Source organism: Neopsephotus bourkii, unplaced genomic scaffold (assembly GCF_033783945.1).
Source record: "Neopsephotus bourkii isolate Nb327-2 ecotype Australia unplaced genomic scaffold, CSIRO-AGI_Nbou_v1 NB_410, whole genome shotgun sequence".
Taxonomy (NCBI): domain Eukaryota; kingdom Metazoa; phylum Chordata; class Aves; order Psittaciformes; family Psittacidae; genus Neopsephotus; species Neopsephotus bourkii.
Window position 1 is genome coordinate 83,886 of NW_026900914.1, and position 16,612 is coordinate 100,497.

The window sequence follows — 16,612 nt, forward strand, 5'->3', positions numbered from 1 at the left end:
CAACCTGAGCTCTCCTTTTCCCACCTACATTAAAAGAGAGATTGCTGTTTCTAGGGCTTTTTTCATATTGACTCACTGCTGCTGTTTCAGACTCACCTCTGTCCAATCATATCACTTCATTGGTGAAGTGATAGCTGTTGCAACAGATGCAGTCACTTTACATACAAGCTCATTTTGTTCTCCCTTAAACAGATACTGGCACTGATTTTGACTCCACAATCCCTATAGGTAAATAAAACACACTTTTTACCTCAGTGGACATGTGGCTGTTTGCCAGCTCATAGCAGAAATATTGGGCACATTGGGGTAGAACCTTGTTTTGTGTGAATTACTGAGATCAGCAGGGATATAATGATTTATAACATTTTTGCCTGCACTTAGCAACAACAGAGTTGCTCTATGCACTCTACAGTTCTGATCCCCCCTTGTCCAGACTATTGGATCCTCTCAAATGTGCTATTTCCTCTTTTGCTAATGTGCACAGTTTTTCTCCTAGGAAAAATATCTGGACATTGTGAGGAGATAGACAGTGGTGTTCACTTAAGTCCTACCCTAAGGCAAGTATAGGAAATCAAGTTTCTTGTGCTTGTGCTTATACATTTTCTTAAAGAATGCTGAAAGCATATCAGCATAGTCAAGCATTGATCGTTTCTTTTGAGATAGCAGTGTATCCTCCTCTAAACTAACATCTGCTGCTCGGCACAGAAAAGTGGCTGCAAAGTCACCACAAAATGTCTATGGTGAAGACTCCATGTAGGACAGAGAAACCCTAGAATCATTGAGTCATAGAATAAACTACATTAGAAAAGACCTTTAAGATCATCAATTCCAACTGTTCCCCAGCACTGCCAAGGCCACCACTAAACTATGTCATTGAGGACCCATCTGCACGGTTTGTGAACGCTGCTGGGAACGGTTCAGATCCACCGCTGCACTGGGCAGCCTGTTCCAATGCCTGACCACGCTTTCAGGGAAGAAATTGTTCCTAATATCCAGTCTAAACTTCCACTGGCACAGCTTGAGTCAGTTTCCTTTTGTTCTACCCCTTGTTCCTTGGGAGAAGAGACCAGCCACCTCCTGGCTCCATCCTCCTTTCAGGTAGTTGTAGAAAGTGATAAGGTTGCCCCGAGCCTTCTTTTCTCCAAAATGAGACCAGTAGGATAATAACAGCCATCTAGCCACAGCAGTACAGCATCATTTCATCAGGTTAAATAAGTTCACATAGATCTCTGAGATGCTACCACCAAGTTGCTTTTAGAACCTGAAAGCAAACTTGGAAACTTTACGATATGCTATGGCCTTAAAGATACAAAAATTCTGGTCTTGTAAACCCATTAAAAAGAAGGAATATCATTCCTGTGACCTAGATAAAAATGGACCAATAAGGAGCTTAAAGGCAGTGGAGTACACTCGCTTTATCGTGAGGGCATACATGTTAGAGAGCTAACAGTGTTCAGGCTCAAGAGGAAAGCACAAGGGTAAATAAAGCTTTATAGCCAAAAACGCATTTCCCCAAATTCCTTATTACAAATATCTGTCATGTAAGGCCCTAAGCTAATTAAAGATGCTGAGCATTACAAATCCACTAAAAATGCCAGCCCAAACCACAGTTTCCTAGTTTCAATTCATTGTTGCTTTCTTGCTATGTAAGACTAGTAAAAAAAACATGTTTAACAAGCGATTTTGTGGGTGAACGAAGACAGAGTCAATAAAAGGTAGAATTAACAGAAGATCATGTTTGTAACAATGCCGTAGGTCCTCTCTGGTTTGTGTCTTGCTATATTCCTAGGAATTTGCTATAAATGGACCCTGGAAATGAGGATAGTGAGACAGATAACCAATCTGGTATCTAAAAAGGAAAAATATGAAACAAATACCATTGAGGTTATGGTCTAGGAGAAGCTATAAAGATAACTGGCTCCTAACTGGAAAGTGGTATTGATATATCCCCCTTGCAGACTTCCTTTTCAGAAATCAGACTGATATAGTCTAGTCAGATCAGTTCTGTCTGCTAGGTCCTTAAGTTACATTTGTCATATATTCCATTTCTTTCTCCAATTCCTTCTGCTAAGAATGATGTGGAACAACAGTAATCAGGAGCCTTAAGGTACAAAATGCTGCCAGCATTTTGTATGGACTAAAAGTAGGAAAATCAAAAGCAGAAGCTGTAATAGGAGAGAAGTAGGAGCAATTAAGTTGGACATAGTAGTTAAGTTGGAAATTGCTGACCTGACAGTAGAAAACAGAATGCTTTAGAGATTCAGTTGTACCAAGAGACAGAACTGTGAATAAAGGGCAAATTCACCTTCATGTGTAGCCCCAAGCCTCAGAGAAATGGCCTTCGTGTAATGCTCTGAAACACACTGTAAGAAAGCATCCACGGATACTCCTGAGAACTACTCTCACTGAACACAGTGGCAGCAGTTATGTGGGGGAGGGGTTGTGCTTTTTGACAGTCTTCACTGTGATTATATATAATAATGTCAGTTTAAAAAAGAAGTATGGTTTACTTTTCTTAGGCTCTGAAGTTTAATGCCTTTAGGAAGCCTGCAGGCATAGTGTGAGTGACTAAGGCAAAGTTTCTCAAAGCTGAAGTGAGGGCAATGGGAATGCTTAACATCCAAAAGCAATTAGAACCTAGCCTGGTAAACAGCTATTACATTACCTAAATGATCAGATGTAAGTCCATATTCCTGTTTCCATTATTAAACCAATCCATTTCAATAGCACAACAGAATCTTGTCTTCTCTCTTTATTGCATTTTAAATCAGCCAGCACATTGGCGTTTAAGTAATGCTCAAATAATTTACACAGTGTTATTTATGATCAAAGTGGTCCATAACCTTCACTTTTGCTCAACAGCAGAATGCTTTCCTCATTGAATATTCTTTAATTAGTGATGTCTTTCTGAAGAAAATAGCAGTTTCTTAGTTGTCTCTATTAGGGTATGTTTGTGTTCATAAATTACTCTCTTCCCACCCTCTACCTGATACGGAATGCCTGGAAACTATTAAAATTTGTTAATTCTTTTTTTTTCCAAATAAGATTTAACACCAACATTTACACACCTTGTATAGTCAGATGGACACCAGTTTTCTAGTTACTGTTTATTCACAACAAGACACATCACTGTGCCCCCAAGCCCCACAGAACAAGTGAAAGCCCTCTTGTGACACAAAGAGGAAATTTAAACACAGCCTTAAATATTCCCTTTTCTTCCTATAATTGTGTTCTCTGTACATGGGAACAGGGCATTTTACAGAAAGTGTCTTTACAAAAATTGTCTAATTCAGACACTATAGTACATGCTTCTGGTTGCTTATATGCATCCTTAAATCTATTCCCAATAGAATAGAAGAGAGAGGGGGGAAAAATCTTTTAAATTATTGTTTATTTCTGTGGCCTATACTCAGTCCAGTTATTATACCAAGAAAGAAATCCCCTGCCTGCCATGTGTGGACCCTCCACATTATTTCAATCTATGACAGACATTTAGTCCTTTGTTTTCTTGAGCAAGCCTGTGTTCATCACTAAGCCCAAGTGCTTTATATAAAAGGCTTAGCTATAAATAGGTTTAGGTCTGAGCCATTGTTCATAAAGATACCACTTCTATTTGTTCTTATTTCGTGCTTGGAGCTTTATCATCACAGTCTGGGAGCTGCCAAATTATTTAGAGATCATATACAATCTGATTCTGCTCTACGTTTTCCATGACTTCCATGGCTCCAGGATATATTTTTCAACTTACATTAAAGGAGGTGCTGAGTCCAAGGTTTCCAATACTTGCACTTTATTACTTCTATTAAAAATAAGAAATAACACTGGCTGGTACTAATGCAAGTTAATTTTGGCCTACTAACAGAGTGCATGCCTTGACCCTGAGAGTCATACCCAGGTATATTATTTTACCTGATTCAAGTTGTTCCAGATTTTAACCAATCAATAGTTCTTTCTGTTAGGCTTTGTCCTACACACTGTTTGCTACTTTTTGTGCAACTAATTGCAGTGAATTACTCAATCTTAATGAAAGGATTATCTGGAATGTGAAAATGAGGCATATCACAAGACTAACTGATTGTACTTCATCTGACAGCTAATACAGTTAGGTGTAGGATAATTATATTCTTCAAATTAGAGGAGCTCTTACATCTCCTTCACCTATTATCTAGCTCTTCGGTATGTTTCTACTCTCTCTAGTTTAGACATAAATCATTTAAAGCAAAACAAAATAAATAAGTAATTCAGGTCTACTTGCGAAAGATACCATACAGTTGTTGAGTCTGTTTACTGTAACAAAGAGATACTTGCCAAAGTAATGCTCTCAAGATGTTATTCATGAAAGCCACATGGCCGAAATGTCTCTCACATCTGACATCAGAGTTAGGGGTCTATGGCTGCCTATTAGTCAATGAAGGATGTTTCATCTCACTTTGAATGCCTCAAATCTATCCTATTCCTTTCCTAGGTATATAAATTTGAAACGGAGTGGACATAAATAATTCTTAATGGCACAGAGCTCTATATCTACATTTGTTCCAGACAGCACAGAAAGTGTTTAGAAAAGGAATTCATAGCAATGGGCAATAATAGTGATCACACAGCCATTTCAGTGTCTGTAGTGACAGGCACAGTGCCTCCCTTCAGGCTAGGAGTCAGCAGAACACAGACCACGGACAGGATGTTGCTGAATAACACTTCATTAACCTAGCACTTATTATGTATTACACTAGGAATGAGATTTGGAGCCTTAAAACATATTTTGGTTATGTTGTCTTTCAACATGGTTTTGTGCCTGAAGCTATTATAAGTAAAGTAGGTCACAGCACTGATGACATTCACAATTGCATTTATCTTCTGTATTGACTTTAGTTTTTTAATTAAAAAAAAAAAAAAAAGTAAGAAGAAAGCAGAAGAATCTAGGAAATGCATTCATGAATGTTTATTTATACTGGTTTTCAGTATTAGGGGTTATATACAGGAATATGCCTGTATAACAAAGGGAGTCTCGTGTGACATGGTTTAGTGCGTCGTGTCCATGCCCATGGCAGGGGGGTTGGAACTAGATGATCTTAAGGTCCTTTCCAACCCTAACCATTCTATGATTCTATGATAGTCACATGCCAATGAGCATAAAAAAAAAAAAGTATTTAACTATATATTAGCCACAGGTGCATTTTGTTCATGAAAGGATATGTATGTTTATTTTTAGGCCAATAAAGAAATGAAATGAGGCATTTACAATTTAGCTCCTACTAACAATGTTTAATTAATTCCCAATAATCAACTGATCTTATTCTCTACCATCTGTGTATTTTGCAAATAGCACTAACACTCTTCCTATGTCCCAGCATTAACTCATTTTTCCATTTTATTGCTACCAAACTTTATGGAATTTTTAGAGCTCCAGTCATAGCTCTTCAAAGCAAGGGGGCTAAGAATACTGTTTATAACACTGCTACAGTTCACTGTCCAGATGTGTGCACCTTTATTTTGTGTTAAGGCTTGTGCTTGAGGACACCTGGGCTGGGAAAGTGGGGCAAGGAACTGCTTTACCTACCTATTTACATTAAGAAGCTTAATGGCTTCTTATAACTAACCACAGAGAAAGACACAGACAATGCCCTTCAGTCTCAAAGAGCTTTAATTCAATCAGGAACAAACAAAAAGGTTTTCTAATGCTTTTCTTTGAAAGTTGTCTGAAATTAATGGAAACGTTTATGACTCTAACAATATTTAGGGCAACTTCTTAAAAGAACTGAAATGCATCTTTTAAAATTATGCTTACTATTTTCTGAATGTGAGCATTGTTCCCTCTATGTGTATATACAAGGTGAGGTTTTCAGCATAAACCTGGACTCAAGCAGCATTGATTAGTAAAGAGGCTCATGCTCCTAAATTCTTTGGTGCACCCTCACTCAGCTGCACCCTCAGAAGCTGGAGTATTTGCAAATACCTAGCAAGGTTTTCACATGCAGGTATGACTTCTGATGAACCAAAACCAATTAAGAAGCAAAAATAGAAATGCAAGTTTAGAGGGTGTTTGACTAGTTGTCCTGGGTTCAGCAGTAGCAGTCATTTTCCTCCTTCTTAGTAGCTAGTGCAGTGCTGTGTTTTTGACTTTCAGCCTGGGAACAACAACACTGATAACACCGATTTTTTTATTTGTTGCTCAGTAGTGTTTATTCTGACCAAGGACTTTCTGAGTCTCATGCTCTGCCAGAGAGGAGGGGAAGCTGGGAGGAAGCAGAGACAGGACACCTGACCCAAACCGACCAAAGGGGTATTCCATACCACAGCACATCATGCCCAGTATATAAACTAGGGGCAGTTACCCAGAAGGGCTAGAGCACTGCTCCGTTGGGCTGGGTATCAGTCGGCAGGTGGTGAGCAGTTGTATTCTCTTCCCTTGTTATTTCCCTTATCATTATTATTATTGGTGGCAGCAGTAGTGGTTTGTGTTATACCTTAGTTACTGGACTGTTCTTATCTCAACCCGTGGGAGATACATTCTTTCAATTCTTATCCCCATCCCTCTGGGAGCGGGGAGTGAGAGAGCAACTGCATGATTTGCGGCTGAGCTTAAACCATGACAGTAGTTTATTTTTTGTGACTGCATTATATTTTCTGTGGCTGTGGATCATTGAACCATAGAATCTTAGACTGGTTTTGGTTGGAAAGGACCTTAAGATCATATAGTTCCATCTCCCCTGACGTGGGCAGGGACATCTCCCACTGGACCTGGTTGCTCAAGGCCCTGTCCAACCTGGCCTTGAACTGTACCAGGGACTGAGCATTCTCAGCTTCTTTGGGCAACCTACTCCAGTGCCTCACCACTCTCACAGCGAAGAACTTCTTCCTTATATCTAACTTGAACTTCCCCTGTGTAAGTTTAAATCCATTACCCCTTGTCCTATCACTACAGTCTCTAATGAAGAGTCCCTCTCCTGCATCCTTGTAGGCCCCCTTCAGATACTGGAAGGATGCTATGAGGTCTCCATGCATCTTCTCTTTTCCAGGTTGAACAGCCCCAGCTTTCTCAGCCTGTCTTCATATGGGAGGTGCTCCAGCCCTGTGATTATCCTCCTGGCCCTCCTCTGGACTTGCTCCAACAGCTCCATGTCCTTCTTATGTTGTAATTATGAGAAATGTACACAATACTCCAAGTGAGGTCTCACGAGAGCAGAGATGAATCATATGATATAACCACATGAGCAATTTTGAAACATATGATGGTTCAAAAGCATAAGAGCTTATCACCGGCTTCTACATCTTTGAGTATTTCCTGAATTTATCCCCATCTAACAGGCATCAGTTTCATGTTATTTCTGAACCTTGGCCCTCTTTCTCTGTAATTGCAGGATGAAGGGAAGTGCAGACCTCTGGAAGTAACAAAGCTGGAAGGAGCAGAAATTGGTGTTGACACCAGTCTAGGTAAACCGTTTGTTTTTAAATGCATACCTCAAAGTGGAAACAGGATTTTCTATTTTTGTGCAACTTCCAACCAAGAAATGAAGAGGTAAGTGATCGTTCATTTACAGGGTCAGTTTTGTTATTCTGGTTTGGGGAGAGAGAGTTTGAATTTTTAGAGGATGTTCAGAATACCTGCCTTTATCAGCAGGAAAAAAGTAAACAAATCTGTCAGCCGTTTATGGGAAGATAGTGTTTCTAATTTTCATTTGCAGAAGTTTCAAAAACTGTTTTTCAGTTTCATAGTTATTTTTACGTGTTTTTTTCATTAAGGCTTTAATATTCATGCTTTGCTCAAGATGCCCCATAATTTCTGATTTATCTCCAAAAAAAAAAAAAAAAAAAACTTCACCCATCTTCTCATACCTTTTTCTGTACTGTTATATCAAAGGGAAATTTACATCTTCCTTGTGCATGTAAATTTGCTTATCGGTCATTTCACATGAACAATCTCTCTTTTGCCCAACAAGGACAGTGTTAGAAATAAATACGATATCATCTCCCATTTATTCTACTGTCATTCAGCCATATTACTGTTTTGGTATGTTAAAATGCAAGTATGCCTGAAAAGCATACTGGTTCTTGTAAGAGTCAGTGAGTTTGGTTTGACTCAGAGTTAGACCTAAAAAATACTCTTTTTGCATTTCCTATCAACTGTAGCTGATAAAACAAAGAGATTTAAATTATAAACCAAAACACATGTAACAACTTTTTTGAGACTTATTTTCTGAGAGTTATCAATGTTTGTTTCAATCTAATACACAACTTTTCTGTCTTGAATCCTTGAATGTGTCCTGAAAATTGCACATCTGATAGATGCTATGTCTGTAAAAGTTAAAAGAGGCAGTGAAACACATTTATTCTGCTCTACCAAGCTAAGCAGTTCTCATATTTTGTCATGTTATAGGTGGCTGGAGGCTATGGATAAAGCAGTGCATCCTGTCCACCAGGTAATGCTTTCTTTATATGAAAAGCATGAGAGACATTTCTACTGAGAGACAGTAGAAATATTTGTGCATGCTCAGGTGCAGACAGCAACATTGGAGCTGCATACTTTTTTGCTGCTGGGACGTGAGTCAGCTCCAATCTAGAAGCCGTATACAGACATTATTGTGACTCAGCTTTACTGTCATAAGGTGGAAAGAGTCAGATGCTCCCTCTCCAGATATCAGCAGCTTTAAGGTGGTTCAAAACCATAACCTAAGATGAGGGTAGTGGAAAGGCAGGAATGGGAGCAATGACTCATGTCCACATGATCTTCCCTGGGCGATACTATCTGGAGCAAAGTGAGAGAAGGGGTCTATCTTTCTAAGTATTTTCTGCAAGTCTGCCTTGGTTGCAAGCTACCTGCTTTTTCAGACATAATATTAAAAAGGAGAGGGGATTTGCAGAGTTATTGTGTATTTTCAGAGATGAAGAAATGTGAGTTAGTTCATAAACTTTGACTTATCTCTCTGTCTCTTTATATACACTCTGCTCACCCCTATGGCTAGGAGAAACACAGCCATAATTGATCTTGAGCTGCTCCAAGGAGACCTTGCTCACCTCAGCATAATTTAGTATGAATAATCCTGTCTGGACCCTGAAGAACTGCAAAGCTAATTTTAGTACTTTTAGGGTTGAAGCATAGGGGTCAAAGCCACTTTAGCCTGCCCTTTCCTGACCCCATGATTCTTATCCTGTCCTATAGGCAGAACATCTTTATAAAAATATGATGTTGACCTATAAAATCTTTTTTAAAAAAGGTTTAGTTACTGAAACAGCTTGTTTTTTAGCAGAAATGATGTGAGGCACAAATGCAGGGAAAGTATCAAAGTCTGCCCTTTTTGCAGGTAAAATAAAATCATCAATAATAAAAAAAATACAAGGTACAAATTATAACCTGAATTAATGCCTAAGTAAGTAAATAGATACATGAAAAGAAATTTGCTTTCCTCCTCCTAAGTCAGGGCACATGAGTGAGTCCTTCAGCAGTGCGCTTTAGTGATGGGTTTCCAGATAGTGAAAGGAGGTGTTTATTGTTACTGTAATTCCTTTTCCCCTGAAACAAAATCGATCCAACATACATTTCTTGTGGCTTCAGCTTTCAGATGAGATTGTAAGTCCAAAACCGAATTTGTTTCAAAGTATATTCTACCTGGCAGTGTTTCTTAAAAGAATAAAAAGGAATCCACTTACTTTAAAGCAGCAAAAATAAATCAAATATAAGGCATGTACCTTAGCCAAAAGAAACAAGAACCAGTCTAAGCCAAAAAGGAGGATAAAGGCACACATACACAAAAGAAAACACATCAAAAGAGTAATTCTTTAGTGTAACATACTGTCCTGGGTTCAGCAGTAGCAGTCGTTTTTCTCTTTCTTAGTAGCTGGTGCAGTGCTGTGGTTTTGACTTTCAGCCTGGGAACAGCGCTGATAACACCAATGGTTTTACCTGCTGCTCAAGTAATGTTTACTCTGACCAAGGACTTGGTGGGCCTCATGCTCTGCCAGGAAGGAGGGGAAGCCAGGAGGAAGCAGAGACAGGACACCTGACCCAAACTAGCCAAAGAGGTATTCCATACCACAGCACGTCATGCCCGAAATGTAAACTGGGGGCAGTTACCCAGAAGGGTGAGATCACTGCTCAGTCGGGCTGGGTATCAGTCAGCAGGTGGTGAGGAGATGTATTCTCTTCCCTTGTTATTTCCCTTATTATTATTGGTGGTAGCAGTAGTGATTTGTGTTATACCTTAGTTACTGGACTGTTCTTATCTCAACCTGTGGGAGGAAGGAGGGCAGTGAGAGAGTGACTACGTGGTTCTGAGTTACTGGCTGGACTTAAACCATGACAGTTCTTTTTGGTGCCCAACATGGGGCATGAAGGGTTTAGACAATGACAGATCAGACCGGAGTGTGTCTAATCGTATTTGTGATAAGCATATATTTTCTCGGATTAATAGTCACTCGTCACAATGCTGATTTATTGGCTGTCAAAGTTGTTGTTCTTGATCTCACAGTTTCAGCATGTCGTACCTTACTTACAGCCAGTATTTACTGTGTTAGTGTTTATTGGCTGGGGGTCTTGGGCTAAGGTTCTTGTTTCATTGTAGTTTATGGTAATGACTCGTAATTCAACGGACTCACTGATCATGAAACTGATCTGGCTTGTGTTCCCAGTGTAGTCACCTCCTCTATACCTTGGGAATATATAATAGGAGTATATAGCAATTACGCATGTTTTTTCCCCTCCTCGGGTGGTCAGCCTATGAGGGAGACAGTCTCACACACCCCTGCAGCAAGTACAGCAGCTACTCAAACTCCAACTGCAGCAGACAGCACGGCTACTCCAGCTCCAACCACAGCAGCTACGCCAGCCCCAGTGATAAATACAGCAGCATCATTTGAGAGTTCCGAAGGTTGTGAATGGCCTTTGGGTACCCTTGAGACCTGCCTGCTGATTGTGATGCGGATCACCATGCTGGCAGGCATACAGGCTGTGTTTTACACACGACCATTTTGTCTGATCTCAAAAGTTAAGCGGAGTTAGGTTTGGGTCTTGTCTAGGATTAGATGACAATATAGGAGGACCATCAAGAGGTTTTCCCCAAGGCTGGACAGTCATGAGTGGCAGGGTGTGTGGGAAAGTATGGGCAAGTATCTAGTCCACTGGGCCCCTCCAGTGCTTTGGAAGCATTGGAGATGGAAGGCAGCTGTATGGAGTCCCCAGCAACAAGCTGCAGAAACTGCTGAAGGGGACAGTAAATTATTTTGAGCCTGGTGGGCCCATGACACTTCAGGCCATCAGGGCAGAGATGTAACATAGAGATGGACTCATGACAGAGGGGTGGACTTAGCAATGGACACTATCGCCCAGGTTATTCACAAGTGTGAAGCGTGCTGCAATTAAGCAAAACAAGCGAGTAAAGCCTCTTTGGTATGGAGGATGATGGCTGAAGTACAAATATGAGAAGTCCTGGCAGATCAACTCTCTCTCCTGCTCTGAAGGACTGTTAGAAGACATGGAGCCTGACATCATGGACCGGATGGACTCAGCAGCTTTATAGGGATTGGTCCATGCACTAAGGAATGATCTCTCTCTCTCTCTCAATCTGTGGATGTATATATATGTATATATATATGTACAGAGTATAGAGTGATGGTATATTGAAAATGTGAGATCTGAGCATGACGTGAATGGTATGGAATAAGGGGCAGATACTGTCCTGGGTTCAGCAGTAGCAGTCATTTTCCTCCTTCTTAGTAGCTGGTGCAGTGTTGTGTTTTCTGTTTTCGGCCTGGGAACAGTGCTGATAGCAACAAGGTTTTTAGTTGCTGCTCAGTAATGTTTACTTTGACCAAGGACTTTCTGAGTCTCATGCTCTGCCAGAGAGGAGGGGAAGGCAGGAGGAAGCAGAGACAGGACACCTGACCCAAACTGACCAAAGAGGTATTCCATACCACAGCATGTCATGCCTAGTATGTAAACTGGGGGCAGTTACCCGGAAGGGCTAGAGCACTGCTCGGTCAGGCTGGGTATCAGTCAGCAGGTGGTGAGCGGTTGTATTGTCTTCCCTTGTTATTTCCCGTATCATTATCATTATTGGTATAGCAGTAGTGATTTGTGTTATACCTTAGTTACTGGACTGACCTTATCTCAACCCATGGGAGTTATATTCTTCCGATTCTCCTCCCCATTCCTCCGGGAGCAGGTAGAGGAGGAATGGGTGGAGTAAGAGAGTGACTGGTTCTGAGTTACAGACTGGACTTAAACTACAACACATGCAAAAATAACTTCCCAGATAAAAAGTTCCATTACATATACAGAAAGATCTCTCATGCATTCACTCATTAACAACACAGTGAGTTGCCTCCTTTCTGTGCTACTGCATCTTATTTTTAATTGCTTTACTTCTTTAGTTTTGCCTTTGAGAAAATAATATCCTCTTCTGAAGGAAATGTTTGATTTAATATGCCAGTTTCATTGCCTAACCTCTGTTCTTAATGATCGCTATATCTGTTGCTTCCCTCTAGCTGGACTTTCTGTTCAGTTGAGTAGGGAAAAGCTTTTCTTTTTTTTTTTTTTTTTTTTTTGTTCTGGCTGACTTTTTGCGATAACTAGTGTATGATATAACAGGCCAATATACTGACACTATGTCACCTTAGTGAATAACTATTTTATGAATACACCTAGTGTTACTGAAGGCCTTTTCTGCCTTCTTCTTCTACTGAAGGACTTTTCTCCAAGTCCCAGCAGGTTTCCCATCCATAGCAAAGAATTAAGTTATCTATATTGTGCCAGGTCTTTTCATCATTGCCTTGTCAAGTACCATAAATAAATGCAAAAGAAACCTCTGTAGAAATAAACAGGATGCTATTCATACTGCACACATTCTCCCCATGAATTTTGAATGACAGTGACACTGGTTGATGTAGAATCCAAAATATGTATTGCAGATGAGCAAAACATGCTAGGAGAGTCTGAGTTCCTAACTCCTGTCAGATTTTAAGGAGATGAAGAAATGATCTACTTTCATATTAGAAAATTTGGTCTTACCAAACAACAGGGTTTTGTTTTTTTTTTCTGATTTCCTTTTTTGATTCTTTTATCATACCAATGGCCCATACAGTGGCAATGTCTCATGGGCTGAGTTTTTTCTTCACATCTACATGACAATAGGAAAATTTCAGTAACGAAAAAGCCTCTACTTTCCGGAATGCCATGGGAAGGCATCTCTAAACACTTTATGTGTGGTAGTGCTTCCATCCAAGTCTGAGTGCTGTATTTTGGCTTCATATGTCACTATTTGCTCTGGAGCCCAGAGGGTGGATGCTGGATTATGTCTTCCTACTACACACAGTAAAGACTGCTGGATAAGTCTTTAACTGGGAAATCAACAAGACTATTTTATAAAAAAGCTTCTTCATACAATTTTGAAATAACCCTACTTTTACCAGCAAAATTTGTACTGAAAAACAAAACAGATGCAAGAAAAGATGTTATCACTGTAAAAACAAAGTAGCTTATCACCATTTGCCATCAAATACAGGTTTTTCTAATTGGATTTTCAGCACTGACTTTTGCTGTGGTTTAACTCCAGCCAGTAACCAAGCAATACACAGGCACTCGCGCACTGCCCTGGTGGGATGGGGAAGAGAACTGGAAAAGTGACAAAACTCATGGGTTGACATAAAGACAGTAAATCAAAAGCCATACACATGGGTATACATACCCATATACATGGGTAATGGTTAATTGGGAACACAAACGCCCCACTCTGAACACCCCCCTCTCCCTCTTCTTCCCCCAGCTCAATGTGCTGAGCATGACACGATCTGGCAAGCAATACCTATAGATTGGGGTCAGCCGTCCTGTCTGTGTATCCCGAAACTCATTGTGCAGCCCCAGCCTGCTTGCTGGTGCAGTGGGGTGAGGAGCAGGAAAGCCCTTTCCTTTGTGTAAGCGCTGCTCAGTAGTAATGAGAACATCCCTATACTGTCAGCTGTTTACATCACAAATCCAAAAAACAGCCACATACCAGCTACTACTACGAAGATTATCAGAGGCAAAACCAAAACACTTTTCAAATTGTTTTCACAACAAAAGCTAATTTCCTAGCAGTGAACTGGAGCTTATGTCTTACTATAACTAGCAGGGCTTCCTTAAACCTTGCCATAAGTATTTGTTACGTGTTTACTTTACAGAACCATGTGTGGGTAGATGTCACACTGCATAACACTACACTTCCACCCTTGGCTATCAAAAACCCGGAGTGCCTGGGGCTTCTCCACCAGCTGGACAGAAGCAAAGACACCTGGATTCAGCACTACTGCATTCTGAAGGATGGCTGTTTGTATTTTTATGCCACTCTCCGGTCTACACCTGCCCAAGGTAGGGACAGCTGCTGGATTCCAATTGATTGTGAAAGGGGAAATGTTTCACTGTATTTCCCACATAGAACTTTTACCATTAATGGTTGCTTCTTCTTAGCAAACTCACTCTGTTCCATGAAGGTGAGTGAAGGAAGACCACTCTCAGCCTTTTTTCATAAAATAGCCACTTCATTCCCCCCACAATCTTCTTTCCTTTCTGCCCCATGGTCTGCACTTTTCTCTCTGCAATGGAGTTAATCCAGATCTGTGCACATTACCTCAGGAGCAAGTGTCAGAGAAAAGATCCACCTTTCCAAAGTACTTTACAGTGGTTGAGCCAGCCCTATTGATGGCAGTCTGATGAAAGCTATCAACTCCGGTGTGTCGGGGAGCATTTTCAGAGGGAGGGACAGCATAAACTCAGTTTCACTGCAACTACCAGGTTTTCACATGGCCTTGGCAAAGCTGGTCCACGCAGCAACAGGCAGAATGTCCCTACAGCAGCAGAGGCTGGTGCTCCAGCATGTGGGCATGGTCAGGGACAGCTGAGGACCACATCTAACTGCTCTCCCCATAACAGAACTGGGTGTCTGTCCACTCTCTGAAAGCAGCAACATGAGGCTACCCAGATCAACTGCAAGTATAGAGGAGATGAATTTCAGGCACTGAGGAGAGCTTGCAAATACAACTCTATTTTACATATAAACTCTGTACAACTCTGTTGAAACACCGAGCACAAGGCATCTGAGAATCCACCTTGCAAGAATTGTTGGTCTGCTTGTAATTGGCAGTAATTTCATAAATGTTGTCTGCAATATAATGATGATTTTATTCTGTTTAGGTGGCCTTTACCTCCAGGGTTATACTGTGAGTGAACAGTCACTGGGCTCCAAGAGGTCTGTAATTGAACTCAAACCTCCATCTGAAGAATTTAAAACTTTCTACTTATGTGCAGAGAATGTAAACGAAAACAAAAGGTAAACCAAACTTCCTGTACACACACACATTTGCCAGTCTTTAGGACAGCAGGAACACTGCAGCTTGGGAAGATCTAGTGAAAACTTTTTGTTCTGTTTCACTTGTTCCCCCAGATTTCCCTTTGCTTGTAGGTTTAGTCAAACTGCAGTCATATGCTATTGCCAGTGCCGCAGCTACAGCAAGGACAGCTTGCAGAGGTTCAGAAAGAAACCTGAATAAGGTGCTTTTCACAATAATATGTGGGTGTTTACAATAAACAGAAAAGGTATGGTACCTCTCATGAGAGAAAATGGAAACTATATCCTTCCATTCTCAAGAATGATTTACTTCCTACCATTAGAGCATTAGAAATAAAAAAAGAAAATTGGCCTATGAAATCATGTTTGAAGGTGAGTTTCCTCATCATAATGCAGCTAAATCCCATGTCTTTCAGTGGGTGTAAGTCTCATCTAAAGCCACTTTATTAGTAAAGTGATACGGGGTTTAATTTAATGAAAAAGGACAAAGCTTTTCAGTATGTTGGAAATCAGTGTTAAGATATGTTGTTGTTATAGTCAACTCTTTCACCTCCTGTGCCTCTCCAATCCACTTACTATTAGTGTACATAGTAACACAGCTGTGTAAACACCATTTATAAAAGGTGTGTTTCAAAGAATATAAAAATGCTTGCGTAACATCTGATCAGGGACAGTTGTTGGTCTTTCATTTCTTCTAGGTGGATTACAGCTTTGCAAGCTTCAATTAATAAATGGTTACCGCTACACCAAGCAATCCAAGATTTTATGAATAGACCACTGGAGGAGACAAGGATGTGAGAAGATCATTTTCTTCCCTCAATTTCTGTTTTCCATTAAAAATTCCATGCTACATCTTAGGATTCATCACAAAATATTATCTAGCAGCAATTAATGTTTAGCGTTGCTATACATTCAGAACTTTTGTAAGCATTAGTAAATAAACATAAAGCAATGTTGCCTTCTTTGTGGCTGTCTCTATTTTGTGTTTCTACTTCAACTCAGACTAACCATAAAGTCTGCTTTATAGCAGTGAACAGACATCAACGTTTATCTGATAAGGAGAAAAGAGAACGCACTGTATTTCAACATACACTTTGTACTTCTTGATGGTTTACACCTGTAGCCTTTGCAAAAACTTTTGCTTTTCCATCCAGAAATTTCATATGTGGATTTTTCCTTAAAGTTGGTGTGAGGCTGAAAGTTGGGACAGGCTGGGCCAACTGAAAGTTTAGCAGCTACATACATATTACAGCACACATGGGGGAACAGAATAAATTTGTATGATTTGGACGAATATTTTT

At 40.2% G+C, this 16,612-nt stretch overlaps 1 protein-coding gene across 1 annotated transcript in view; it reads left to right on the forward strand.

The window, feature by feature from the left end:
• LOC133210204 (uncharacterized) overlaps window positions 1-16,267 on the forward strand; it is a 35,295-nt gene extending 19,028 nt beyond the window's left edge. The window contains exons 7-11 of the mRNA XM_061349356.1: window positions 7,359-7,516; window positions 8,375-8,417; window positions 14,149-14,335; window positions 15,158-15,293; window positions 16,010-16,267. Of these exons, the coding sequence (XP_061205340.1) occupies window positions 7,359-7,516; window positions 8,375-8,417; window positions 14,149-14,335; window positions 15,158-15,293; window positions 16,010-16,109 (624 nt within the window). The 3' untranslated portion in view covers window positions 16,110-16,267. The remainder of the gene's footprint in view (window positions 1-7,358; window positions 7,517-8,374; window positions 8,418-14,148; window positions 14,336-15,157; window positions 15,294-16,009) is intronic.
• Window positions 16,268-16,612: the final 345 nt, after the last annotated feature.